The sequence below is a fragment of the Erinaceus europaeus genome, chromosome 17, assembly GCF_950295315.1.
Source record: "Erinaceus europaeus chromosome 17, mEriEur2.1, whole genome shotgun sequence".
NCBI classification, from domain to species: domain Eukaryota; kingdom Metazoa; phylum Chordata; class Mammalia; order Eulipotyphla; family Erinaceidae; genus Erinaceus; species Erinaceus europaeus.
In genome coordinates, this window is record NC_080178.1 from 65,790,281 (window position 1) to 65,804,148 (window position 13,868).

The 13,868-nt window shown below is 38.8% G+C and overlaps 1 protein-coding gene across 1 annotated transcript; it reads left to right on the plus strand.

The window, feature by feature from the left end:
• The first annotated feature begins 12,704 nt into the window (after nt 1-12,704).
• LOC103122783 (olfactory receptor 51F2) lies at nt 12,705-13,655 on the plus strand. The gene has a single exon (XM_007533402.1). It carries the CDS (start codon nt 12,705-12,707, stop codon nt 13,653-13,655), a length of 951 nt encoding a protein of 316 aa, XP_007533464.1.
• The last annotated feature ends 213 nt before the right edge of the window (nt 13,656-13,868 follow it).

Consider the following 13,868-nt stretch of genomic DNA (forward strand, 5'->3'; position numbering starts at 1 on the left):
GGCCAGATGTTTAAAGTTTTCCTATTTGGATATTTTCTACTCTCTGTTGGAGATAACAATCAAATCAATCTTTACTTCATCTGCAATATTTTGGGTGTATAAATAGGGTAGTTTGTAATTGTAAACTGGAATGATTTTGAGTCTTTAAATAAGTAAAATCTTTTAAGCTATAGTGACTCAACCCTTCAGTTTTGTTCATAGTTACTTCATTCAAAATGGAATGAAATCATTAGCTGGAAGTAGACTTTTTAAGTAAGAATCAATACTTTCTGAGAAGTAGAATTTGCTTTGGTTGTCTATCCTTTTCAATAATCTATACTAATTCTTACATTTTACTCCTCAGAGTAACTGATTTCCCCCCCAACCTATTTGCATCAACTTCCCTGTTTACTCTGTTTGGGTTATTTTTAGAGTAGGAGGTCAATTTCTACTGTTGTATATAAAACAAGTGCAGTGGATATAGTTATCCACTTTGATGCAAAGATAGTTCTTGTGAATATTGAGAATGGAATATAACTGCAATAAAGTCCACTTTTCTACTTACAATTGAGTAGCTTTCATAGATTAAGAATCAGTAAAATTTCTTTTTATGAATACCTTATATAATTTTGGAGATGAATAGTCTCTACTGTAACTATTTTGTTTAGAACCAGTATTTTCCTGAGTCTTATATCTGATATGTAGGTGGATCTAAGTTATTGTCTGGGGAGATGATGTCATGGCTGTATGAAGGGCCAGAAAGCTGAATCAGGGAAGAGAGTAGCTCTCAAATATGGAAAAAGTATATAAATATTGTTGACAGTAAACCCCAGGGATTTGTTCTGATCTTGGGCCCATATTCAGCTTAGGAGCCTATGTGACCACTGCATTCTTGTAGATCTGAGTTCACATTCTGTGGTCATGAGTAGGAACATTCCAAGCTGCCCCAATTTCAGGACCCATCTTCCTCAGGTGAAATATAAAGTATCTTGTCCAGTGTCTGTTTGGAGGATGGAACATTCTCTATTGTTGTTGATCCAAGTTGAGGGCAAAATACTATGGGGGCCTACAAAGGGGTCTATTGTGTTATTCCTGATAGAGATGACCAATAACAACGGAGAGAGGGATTTATTTGAGGTCTAGGCCCATCATGTCTGGGAATCTCAGGACTCCCTGACTAGGGTTCCAGATGATGAGGTGGCTTGTTAAAGAGTCATCATTAAAGTATACTAATGTCTTGCCCTTGCTCAGCTTTTACAGTCCTTATTTTGATAAAGTTTGCTTTGGAGTGAGTGAGGATAGTGTAATAGGAAGTAGGTGAGGAGGGTATCTAAGTCTAAGTAGACACTATTTCATTATGAACTTTATGGTGTCTTTTTAGGTCTTTCTATTTGCTTGCTGCATATGCTGACTCACTGCAGAATATTGTGTACTTTTGCTTTCAGGTATGTATTTTTCCCTAATTTATGGATACATGTGAACATATTCTCTATCTCATGGGACCTGGTCTATCTAGGTTTTAGGACTTTGTTAGTATGTGAACCACCTGAAATGGAACTAGAGAATATTATGAAAAGAAAGTTCTCACCTGAGTAATGAGGCTGAAGGGTTGACATTTCATGCCTGATGTCTCTGTACACAGTCTGAAATGAAGCATGCTGAGGTGGTACTCATTATGTTGTTTAGGTTGGGATCAACAGATGCAATATCACTTGGTATGAATTGAGAGAAGCATGTAGGAAAGTGAGCCCCACCCTGGAGGTTCCAGGACTGGGGTAAATATAGGCTCTATAGTGGAAGCAGGAGGTTCCTGCTGTCTTAGAATTTATGAAGGCAATAGATAATTATTACTGTAATCAAATTATTTGGAAATTGGGTTAACTTTGAAAAATCCCTTTCTTAGGACTTGCTGTGTAATACCCAACATCGCCATAATTTATGTCCTTTGACATTATTTGTATATAGCTAGTATAGTCATGGACCCTTTGGAATATAACTAAAATAGGCCTACTAACTTTCTACAAAATGGTGACCCCCCAAATCTTCAGTTGAATCATTTCTTTAGGTTCATGATTATTCAACAATTTGTTTGGATTCATATGTTAACTCTCTTTTCAGCCACCAGGTTCCAGATCCTAACATAGTGCCAACCAGATTTCCCTGGGTAGAGGACCCCACCAATGTCCTGGATCCCGCTTCCCCAAAGCCCTACCCCACTAGGGAAAGACAGAGAGAAACTGGGAGTATTGACCTGACAATGCCCATGTTCAGTGGGAAAGCAATTATAGAAGCCAGGCCTTCCACCTTGTGCACCCCATAATGATCCTGGGTCCATACTCCTAGAGGGATAAAGAATAGGAAAGCTATTGGGGATGTGATGGGATATGGAGTTAAGGTGGTGGGAATTGTGTGGAGTTGTGCTCCTCTTATCCTATGGTTTTTGTCAGTGTTTCCTTTTTATAAATAAAAATTTAAAAAAAAGAATTAGTATATTGACCTCTCTTAAGGAGGTTCTAGGTCATTCTCCTCTGTCTCTCAAGGAAGTCTGGTCCTGAAATGAATATAGTCTAGAATGTCCTCAGCTGTGACCATGGTCTGTCTGCAAGATCAGACTAACAGGGATTAAGAGGTTACATAGGTTTCTGTGCTAAATATGAGTATATATGGGCCCTGGCTCAGATTGATGTAGTAAACAGTTAATTTTATTTATAGATTTTCTTCAAGTTTGGGAATTACTCTCTGTCTTAACCTATCTTTCTATCCTTATTCTCAATTTTACACCATATTTCCAGAGAATACTTTTGGTCCAACTCCTTGTTAACTATCAAGCTCAAGCAAAAATTACAATAGGCATGGGCCCCTAGGAACATACATAAAATAGAGTTTCTAATTTATTTCCACTTTATGACCCCTATTCTCATATGCTCTATTCCTAATTTTGGGTTCCTGTTTATTAACAAAGTCATCATGCTTCATATCTTACCACCTTTAGCCACCAAGTTGCAAACACTATTATGATTCCATCCAGAGCCCCTTGGCAGATGACCTCACCATTGTACCTGAGAACCTCACCTCTCCATAGCCCTACCCCACTAGAGAAAGATAGAAACAGTTAGGGATATGGACTGATATACCAGTGTCCATGTCCAGCAGACAAGCAATTGCAGAACCCAGAACTCCCACCTTCTGCACCCTATAAAGAATTTTGGTTCATACTTACAGAGGGGGAGAAATGTAAGCAGAAGATGACCCATTACATCAGGATCTGGAGATAGAAGAGAAAAAAAGAAAGGACATTTGGAAGTAGTAGCAGGTGTAGGTGTGACTTAGAAAGGAAGAAAAAGTATGACCATAGGATAAAATGAACCAGTAAGTATAAATATAGACAGATAGTTCTGGAAATAATAGCTAGCCCATATCTGTGACCTTGGGAGAACTACTTCAGTTTCCATTGGACAGAATGGGAGAAAGGAAGCTGACATAATTTCTATTCTTTCCTAACATTATTCCTCTTTTTTCTACTATTAAATTTGTTCTCTCTTAGCACTTGCAATATAGAACTCCTGCAATCATAGTGCACAATAATAGACAAAAGCAAGATATATTTTTTTCTGCTGTGTTAAAGCCTTAAGGGATAGAAGCTACCATAGGCTAATATTTTGCTAAAAAAAGAGGTTCAGAGAAATTTAGATTCTGTTTTGTCATCCTGAGGTGTATAAAACAATGAAGCAGAAAGAGCTTGAAAGGATAAAGGATACAATGGTTTAAGATTTTTCTAAAGAAGAGTTTCAGAGAAATTTAGATTCAATTTTCTCACCTTGAGGTACAGAAAACAAAGGCAAAGACCAGTAACGAGGTCTTTGATTGAGTTTTGAATGAGTTTAGATCCACCCTCTTTCATGGCAGGAATATGTGTAGGAGTAGTTCTTCAAGTTTTCTAGAGTTTCCTTGGATGATGGACTGTGAACAACATATCTCCCCATTTCAGAATGGAGCTCATTAGTCATGGATCTCTGGATCTGGAGTTCCAGAGCTTCAACATATTCTGCATGATACACATCTTGCCTCCCACTTTCTTGTATTTCCTGTGAGTTCTACTACTAATCTCAGGAAGTACAAGGGTGCCTAGGATATATGTAATCACTTCATGCTTTGCTATGCCCATCGACTTGAGTAAGACAATAAGCAGCTCTAATAAGCTCCTGGGATCCAGTTATTAGCAATGAACTCAGATTTAATAGGTTTATTTAAAAGCCTATTAAGTCTATCCTCTTCCCCTTCGTAAGCCCCAGTGTTTCACACTTGGTTTGACTTCCTTGGAGACAGGAATCTAAGGATAGAAATATTAACCCCTGGACTATATCTAGGTTTGGGGACTTTATTGGGGAGTGGACCACCTGGAATAGAATTAGAGAATACTCTGAAAGGAAAGGTCTCACCCGAGTGATGAAGCTGAAGAGTTGTCATTCCACACCTGAAGTCTCTGGTTACAGTCTGAAGTGAAGCATGTTGGGGTGGCACTTGTTGTGTTGATTAGGTTGCAATCTGCGAATGCAATATTATTTGATTTGAATTGAGAGCAGCATGCAGGAAAGTGGGCCCCACCCTAAGGTTCCAGGACTGGGGGAAATATAGATATAGTCCAGGTCCTCCGAGATAGAGCATAGGTTCACACGTGCCCATAAATTAGGGAAAAATATATACCTGAAAGCAAAAGCACACAAGAGCATGCAGGGAATACCCCCCAACACTTGATCTCCACTATTCCAGTCTTTAGGTCCATGATTGTTCAACAATTTGTTTAGCTTTGTATGTTAACTCTTTTTTTCAGCCACCAAGTTCCTGATGCCAGCAAGATGCTGACCAGACTTCCCTGGATTGAAGACCCCATCAATGTGTCCTGGAGCTCCGCTTCCCCAGAGCCCCACCCTACTAGGGAAAGAGAGAGGCAGACTGGGAGTATGGATAGACCAGTCAATGCCCATGTTCAGTGGAGAAGCAATTACAGAAGCCAGACCTTCCACCCTCTGCAACCCACAACGACCCACCCTGGATCCATACTCCCAGAGAGATAGAGAATGGGAAGGCTATCAGGGGAGGGGGTGGGATATGGAGATCGGGTTGTGGGAATTGTGCGGAATTGTACCCCTCTTATTCTATGGTTTTGTTAGTCTCCTTTCTTAAATAAAAAAAATAAAAAGAATTATTAACCCCTAACTCTCCTTTCCTCATATACACAAATGCAAAGAGAGTGTTTTAAGTTAAGAGCAAGAAAGTGTTGCTAAGATTACTTGAGTTCAAGCTTATCTATATTTCTGCATTTTTCACAGTATATGTATTTATTGAAAAAATTTTTCTGAAATATAAATGTATTTGATAAAAAAGTCAGATCCTCTTTCTTCTCTTCCTTCTCCTCCTCCTTTTCCTAGAAGAACTTTTTTTTTCTCCAAAGAAATGATATCTAAGGCTTGTATATGCAGTTTCTCATCATCTCCAAAACTAAGGTGAATTCAAGTAAACTTGACACATGGGCTATTTTAATTTTATTAATGTTTTATTAATTGTTTACATGATTATATGATTATATAGTTATACCCCCCGTCCCTTGGCTCTCTCTCCACCTCAGTTCTCACAAAGTCTTACAGTGTGACATTTTTAAAAAGACAAGTCCAGGCATGATGCATGAGGACTGGTATAAGGATCCCGGTTTATGCTCCCGGCTCCCCACCTGTAGGGCAGTCCCTTCACAAGTGGTGAAGCAGGTCTGCAGGTGTCTATCTTTCTCTCCCTCTCTCTGTCTTCCACGCCTCTCTCCATTTCTCTCTGTCATATCTAACAATGATGACATCAATAACAACAACAATAATAACTATAACAACAATAAAAAATAAGGGCAACAAAAGGGAAAATAAATAAATTTTTTAAAAAAGACAAGTCCATGTGTTTCAGTCCTTTATAGTGCACACATGAGTGAAACCATGTGGTAGTTGTCTTCAGAGAACTACAGGTCAGTTGGCAATAGTTATAAACTATATCAACAAGAGTATTTGAACACAAATGCTAAGTTAAAGACTCTCAAGATATTGTCTATGATAATAATGATGAGAAAAACAAAATATGTTGTAGGGAATATTAAAAAGTACTAGTGAAATGACATCATTTAATAAGACACAGAAAACTTTGCATGTAAATGCAGTATACATAAAATTAATTCTTTGCTTAAACACCTTTTATCCCTTTCTATCTTCCCTTTCATGTTTTATAGATGTCTCATATTTCTTATCTTTTACTAGTGATTTTAATAATGATTGCAAAGATTGTGGGAATAAGAGGGGCACAATTCTATATAATTCCCACCACCAGGTTTTGTACCCCATTCCTCACAATGTAAGGTTCCCTATTCTTTAACCCTCTGGGAGTATGAATCAAAATTCTTTTTTTGTGGTGCAGAAGGCGTGCATTCTGGCATCTGTAATTGCTTCTCTGTGGACATTGACAGGTCAGTCCATACTCCTAGCCTGTTTCTATCTTTCCCAGTAGGGTAGGGTTCTGGGGAGGTGGGGGTTCTAAGACACACTGGTAAGGTTGGCTGCCCAGGGAAGCCAAGATGGTGTCATGGTAGCATCTGTAACATGATGATGATCCTTTGTTCTTTTTAGCACCCTTTTGCCAATTTACAGATAAGTGTTCCACCACAGTTCCTCTTTGTCCTTTCTTCTTTACTTTCTCCCCTTTCTGTTGACCTGGAAATCCTGTTCTCACTTGGAATTTTCAAGTTTAAAGTGATTTTTTTTTTTTTTTTTTGTGAAGAGTTGGCCAGGTCCTCAAGCTGCCATTTTGACTGTTTCTGGGTCTACATTATTATGTATTACCTTGTTGAGAGTTAACTGTTCCTTGTTTCTTTCTTTTTCAGTAACTCTTTCCAGCAAAGTGTGGCAATGGCAAACTCCTTTAGTGTTTGTATATCTGGCACTGTTTTTACTGATTGTTCTTTCATAATTGAATTATAGTCTTTCAGGGTTAAATATATGTGGTTGGAAGTTCTTGTCTTTTATAACCCTGAAATATACCACTCCACTCTCTTCATATCTTCATGGTTTGTTAAGAAAAGTTTGATGCAAGTCTGATTACACTGCCTTTAAATATCACTTTATTCCCTTGCCTGACAGCTTTTAATTTTGTTTTCCTTTGACCTTGACTTCTTATAGTTTCGCAATAATATTTGTTGGTGTAGACCTATTTGGGTTTACTAATTTGAGATTTCTCTCTGCTTCCTGAACATCTACATTCCAAATCCTAGACTTGGAAAAAATTCTGCTTTTATTTCTTTGAATATTATATCTACTCTCTTCTTTCCTTTGGCTTCATCTAGACCCCTATAATTCTGATATTTGATCTCCTAATGGAGTCTTCAATCTCCTGAAGAATTGCCTCACTGTTTCTAAACCTCTTTTTTTCTTTCTAGTTTGAAATCCAAAAGTGTGGTATTCTGTCTTTTGTTTCTGATATTCTCTTTTCTATATGAGTAAATCTACTTCTTTGACTTGCTATTTGAGACTGCACTGTATTTAAAATGTCTTTTTGCCTTAGGAGAATTACTGCAGTTTCCAATGGGGAGAATGGGAATACAGAACTTTGATGGTGGGAACAGTGTGGATTTATACCCCTATTATCTTATAATTTTGTAAATTAATATTAAATCTCTATACCAATAAAAAAAGAAATGCAGTTTTCCATGGGTGTTCCTGTTGGGAAACAGAGTGGTAGATAATATAACAATTCATAACAAACAGGGAATGAGAAATAATTTGTTATATTCTATTTTGGGGGGAAAGGGATGTAAAGGTAACTAATGCCTGGTGTTTCTATTTCAAAACACGATAATAAAAAAAAAGGCAGTGATTTAAACCCTTTTCAGGTGAAAGGTAAAATGAGACCAAAAGCCTGACACTTGGGAGCTGAAAACATGATTTGCATAGCAAAGACAGTCAATTTAAAAATACTGAGTGTAGAAATATTCAAAGTAATTAGATCTCTGACAATAAGTCTGCGTTTGCACTTCTAGAAAGAAAAAAAAAAAGACCCTTCACACCCTGGAACTCTTTATCATGTTTTCCATTTTTCCTATTGAGTGAATCTTTGAGATCATGGATTTCTTTCTTAATTTATTTCTCCATATTAAATTGAGGGCTTTGTGTTTCTTCAAATCTCACAACAATGTAGTTTCTACATTCTTTCTCTTCTGGATCGCCATCACTTGGTGCCTGGCCATCTTGAATTCCCAGTGTTGGGGCTTTCCTAGTTTCACCCATCTCTTCTAGCTTCTGTTGTTGGTCTGTAGGTAGCACTGGGTTTGGTTTTGGATATGAGTTGTGGGTGATGGAGAGGAGTTTTGAAGAAGTATTAGGGCACCTGGTGTCCCCTAAAAAAAAGCCCTAGTTTAGGAAGGGAGCAGAGAAGAGGCTCCCAGATTTCTCTTTTCTCCTCCTAGACTGTTTCTGGAAAGTGGGAAATCTGCTTTGGGGTCAAAGTCCCTTTCCTGACTGCAGATCAGTGTGATCTCCGTCACCAGTGTCTCTATGGTAATTCGGATTCAAAAAAGTTTGGTTGGTTTTCTGTTGTAACATAGATAAGCGTGCTTAGGTTCCCTGAGTTCACTAAGTAGTTCCCTGGATTTTTCTCAGGGGCCTGTGGGATTCACAGCTCTAAATAACAATCCTGAACTGCTTTTTTGAAAGCCTCTCAGTGATTGAGCTGTTTCATGCTGACCCTTTAAATCTGCCATATTGGTCTGAAGAGACAGCAAATAGGACATTCACTGGCAATGCAGTGTTGCCTTTCTGCTTGAATCCTTCTCTCCCTCCCCTCCTGTTCTTATTGTCCACATGCAATCACCAACCCTCAGATAGTGGAGTTCCTTCCTTTACAGACTTCCCAGCTGTTTTATAATGGAGTTTGTTGAGTTATTTTGTTGTAATTTTTTTTTCTTGGTGGAAGCTGACTCTGTGACTAGGTTGTCATAGTTCTACCCTGGAAGTCCAATACATGGGTTCTTCTAGAAGTTTATTGTTTGATAATCCACAGTGTTTTTGAAATTAAACAGGCACTACATACTGAAATAAGTGTGTAGTAGAATATATATATAGAGAGAGGGGGGGGAGAGAGAAAGGGATTGGTAGCACTGTTTCACAACTTGTTATGCTTCTCTCTTGCAGCTGGAGACTGAGGGCTTAAACTTTGGTCCTTACACATGGTAACATGTACACTCAACCAGATGCACCACCATCCAGCTCCTGTTTTACTAAAATTTGAACCAGCTTAATAACAAGGCCTTACTTAGTGAATAAAGACTCAGGGCGCTTAGGCTATTTTGACCATTTGCATGTAAATATTGAATAACTGCTGGAACCTCTTCTGCCACCAAGGAAACAGTGAGAACAGCAAAAGAGTAGCACAAATGACAGCTGGAGCTGCAGTTTGTAGGCGATAGTTAAAAACAATGACATAAATGACACATTTGGAGCTGCAATTGAATGATAACCAGTCTTACCTGAACTTTACAAACTCTAATTCCAAACTGAGTAGACATCACTAAGTGGTGACCTGAAAAGTAATTCCAGGAAGACTGTAACCTTGTATAAATGAAGACATTCAGGGGCCGGGTGGTGGTGCACCTGGTTGAATGCACATGTTACAGTGAGTAAGGTCCCGGGTTTAAGCCACTGGTCCCCACCTGCAGAGGGAAAGCTTCACGAGTGGTGAAGCAGGGCTGCAGGTGTCTCTCTGTCTCCCTCCCTCTCAATCATCCCATCCTCTCTTGATTTCTGGCTGTTTCTATCCAATAAAAATAAAGATAATAAAAAATTTAAAAAGACATTAAGAATATATTAAAACCTTGTACAACATAAGACCTCTGAGCAGAAGGAATGTCAGGAACTCAGAACTCAAGCCCAATAACAGACCAATTGAATCTAAAATTTCGCATTAAGAAGATACTGAGGATGTTTGCATAACGATTACATTTTTGCAATCATTTAGTTGTGATTACAAATATAAAAACATACATCATTTGTAATGTTTCAAGTAGACAAAAGTAAAAAGCAATTGTCCCAGAATAACATGGCTTGCTGTAAATTAATTGAAATATGACACAAAAAAATGAGTCATTCTAAATGACTCAGTGTTATTGTGACAAAAACATACCTCTTCTGACGATCTGTGTTTAGTGATATAGGATAACACAAGTCATTTAAAAAAATTTTATCTTTATTTATTTGTTAGATAGACACAGTCAGAAATTGAGAGGGAAGGGGGATAAAGACAGAGAGATAGAAGGCACCTGCAGCCCTGCTTCACCATTTGTAAAGCTTTCCCCCTGCAGGTGGGACTGGGGCTCAAATCTGGGTCCTTGTGCACTGTAACATGTGCATTTAACCAGGTGTGCCACCACCTGCCTCCAATTTTTGTTTTCTAGTTACACTTTACACCATGTGTTCTAGATCTTGTGTTGAATAATGTTTATTTAGTCATAGTTCAATGAAAATTTAGTCACTTTAAAGTTCAATGACCAGAACTCAATGTGTATTATTTAGTTAGAGTCAAATGATAGTTTATGCAATTGTATGTCTTATTTGGGGAAATAGTATACTATAGTTGACTGAATTTTGGGGAAAAAAGAGTGGGATGCGTGAGGATGATCATTGCTTGGAGTCTAAAGTTAGTGGAGGGGAGAAGAAAAGGGATGCTTTACATTCAATGAAAAAATATTAGAACGGTAATAAAACAGTTAATACAGAAATATAAACATATGATTCAGATCTTCTTCAGGCTAGCATTCTGAGTCTCCTGGGGAAAATTCTAATTTTCACACTTAGGAGTCAAATTGCTCACCTGGTTATATTATATCCAAGCCCCAAGAGTCTGCTGGCATTAGGACTGGCTTGAGCGACATGCTGTGCTCCTCACAGGAGCTCTAGTCTAAGACAAGAGTCACCCATATTCAGACCTGTCTGGGTGGTGAGCAGAATTCACAGGTGGATGCTAGAGGTCAACAGAGCAGACGAAGAGAGACTGTCAAGAGCTGTCCTGTAAGTTGAAGAATAGAGAAAAGGGGGGCATCAAGGTAAATCAAAAGGCTAAAGACTGCCAAGCAGAGGTAGACAAATAAAAGTGTTACAAGGAGGATCTTACTGTGATTGACTACTACAATACTGTGGGAATTAAGTGACATATTAACAAAATATAAAAAATATTTCAAGGAGAAAAGATCAATTATTTTTGTCAAAGAAATAAGTGAAATGTGATTCTCTGGGGCCCAAATTTGAAACTTATTTTGTATTTTATTGTTGATTCATGTAGATTTTAAATTTAACTGATTTCTGTATTCCAATTTGTTGGAAAATAGAATATAATTTATGCTTTTTTCCCCCAGAGCACTGCTCAGCTCTGGCTTATGGTGGTGCCTGGGACTGAATTTGCGATATTAGAGCCTCAGGCATAAGAGTCTGTTTGCGTAACTATTATGCTATCTTCCTCACCCTATAACTTAAAAATATTTATTTATTCCCTTTTGTTGCCTTAGTTGTTTTATTGTTGTAGTTATTATTGTTGTCGTCACTGTTGGATAGGGCAGAGAGAAATGGAGAGAGGAGGAGAAGACAGAGTGAGAAAGAAAGAGAGACACCTGCAGACCTGCTTCACTGCCTGTGAAGTGACTCCTCTGCTGGTGGGGAACTGGGGGCTGGAACCGGGATCCTTCTGCTGGTCCTCGCGCTTTGGGCCACGTGCACTTAACCCGCTGTGCACTTTACCGCCTGACTCCCCCTCACCCTATAATTGACTTCTTTAACTTGGCATCAGCTTGACTTTCCCCACAGGATTCTTGCAATATGAGCTTTCTCCTAGCTTTTTAATTGTATACCACTTATAGTTATAAAGAGGGGCTTCTAGTGTATCTTGGCATTTGATTAGGAAAGGGACAACTGCAAATGGGCACATCAGGGATTTTGAAAGTTTAATTTTTACAAATGAGTGATGTTAGATGGGGTGGGTTATCAGATCCTACCTATGTCATTGTAGGAGCACTGACATCCTCATATTTATTCTTCTATTGTGTCAGAATGCATTTGTACCATGATCAAAACCTCTTCACAATTTTAGGGGGCCAGGTGGTAGCACACTTGGTTAAGTGCATGTATTACCATGCACAAGGCCCTGGGTTCAAGTACCTGGTTTCCACAGCCAGTGGGAAGCCTCACAAACAGTGAAGGAGTGCTGTATTTTTGGTATCCTTGATGGAAACAGAATAAAACCTACATTTCAAAAGTTTTTCAGTGTTTTATTTCAAGATCAATAAAATAACTTGTTTTAAAAAATACTTCAAATCAATTTTTCATCATCTTGCTTTGTATTCTGCAGGGAGATGTTCTCAGTAGGAATAATTCAATTGTATGCTTGTTGCTGCCACAAAGAATTATATATCTAAGAAAATTTGATGTGAAATAACTCAAGGATTTCTCTTCTCTCATTAATCAGAAACATTGCAAGGCAGGGAGAGTAGTTTTGCAGGACAAGTAGACCTAGAAAATACAAAAGTTCTTGGAGAATTAGCGATAGTAATTCAGTGAATTTAAGCATACCAGAAAGATTTCTTAAGTTATAAACTATGTATTTATTGCACACTACATCTTGTTATTAAAATAATCTTATCTTCTTAGTCCATCCATATGGTGGTCCTCAATAATACCAATTTTCGGCCTCTGTTCTTCTTCCTGACGGGTATCCCGGGCTTGAGAGCAGCCCAGGTCTGGATCTCTATCCCTTTTTGCCTCCTGTATGCCATCGCCCTCACTGGGAACAGCATGGTCCTGTTTGTGATACTCCGTGAACAGAGTCTTCATGAGCCCATGTACTACTTCCTCTCTATGCTTTCAGCCACAGACCTGAGTTTGTCTCTGTGCACACTTTCCACTACCCTTGGTGTCTTCTGGTTTGAAGCCCGAGAGATCAACTTAAATGCCTGCATTGCCCAGATGTTCTTTTTGCATGGGTTTACTTTCATGGAGTCTGGGGTACTGCTGGCCATGGCTTTTGATCGTTTTGTGGCCATCTGTAACCCACTAAGATATACCACTGTCCTCACCCATGCCAGGATAGCCCAGATTGGGATGAGCATGTTGATCCGCAACGTTGCTGTCATGCTACCTGTTGTGCTCTTTGTCAGGAGGCTGTCCTTCTGCAGGTCCATGATACTTTCACATTCCTACTGCTACCACGTTGATCTTATCCAGCTCTCATGCACAGACAACAGAATCAACAGCATTCTTGGTCTGATTGCACTCTTCTCCACAACAGGGTTTGATTGTCCTTGCATCTTGCTCTCTTATGTCTTGATCATTCGATCGGTCCTCAACATTGCTTCCTCAGAAGGGCGGCAGAAAGCCTTCAACACCTGCATATCTCACATCAGCGCTGTTGCCATCTTCTATATCCCTCTTATCAGCCTGTCTCTCGTTCATCGCTATGGGCATTCAGCACCTCCGTTTGTCCACACCATTATGGCCAACGTCTTCCTGCTCATTCCTCCTGTGCTCAACCCCATCATCTACAGTGTAAAGACTAAGCAGATTCGAAAGGCTGTTGTCAAGATTTTAACTCAGAAGCGGCATCGGTTCTAATCATTAACTATATCTAAGTAGAGAAGTCATTTATGAATGGATTCCTTGGTAGGATGGAAAGAAAATATCTCTAGATGTGTCTCCAGCAGTCGAAGCCGTAAAACTTATAGTTTGTATATTTGCTTAGTTTCCTTGTCACTAAACTCACGGTAATAAGCCTAAATAGTGATTAGTTTTTCAAGATAAGATGAGAAAATCTAGGCAAATAACTAA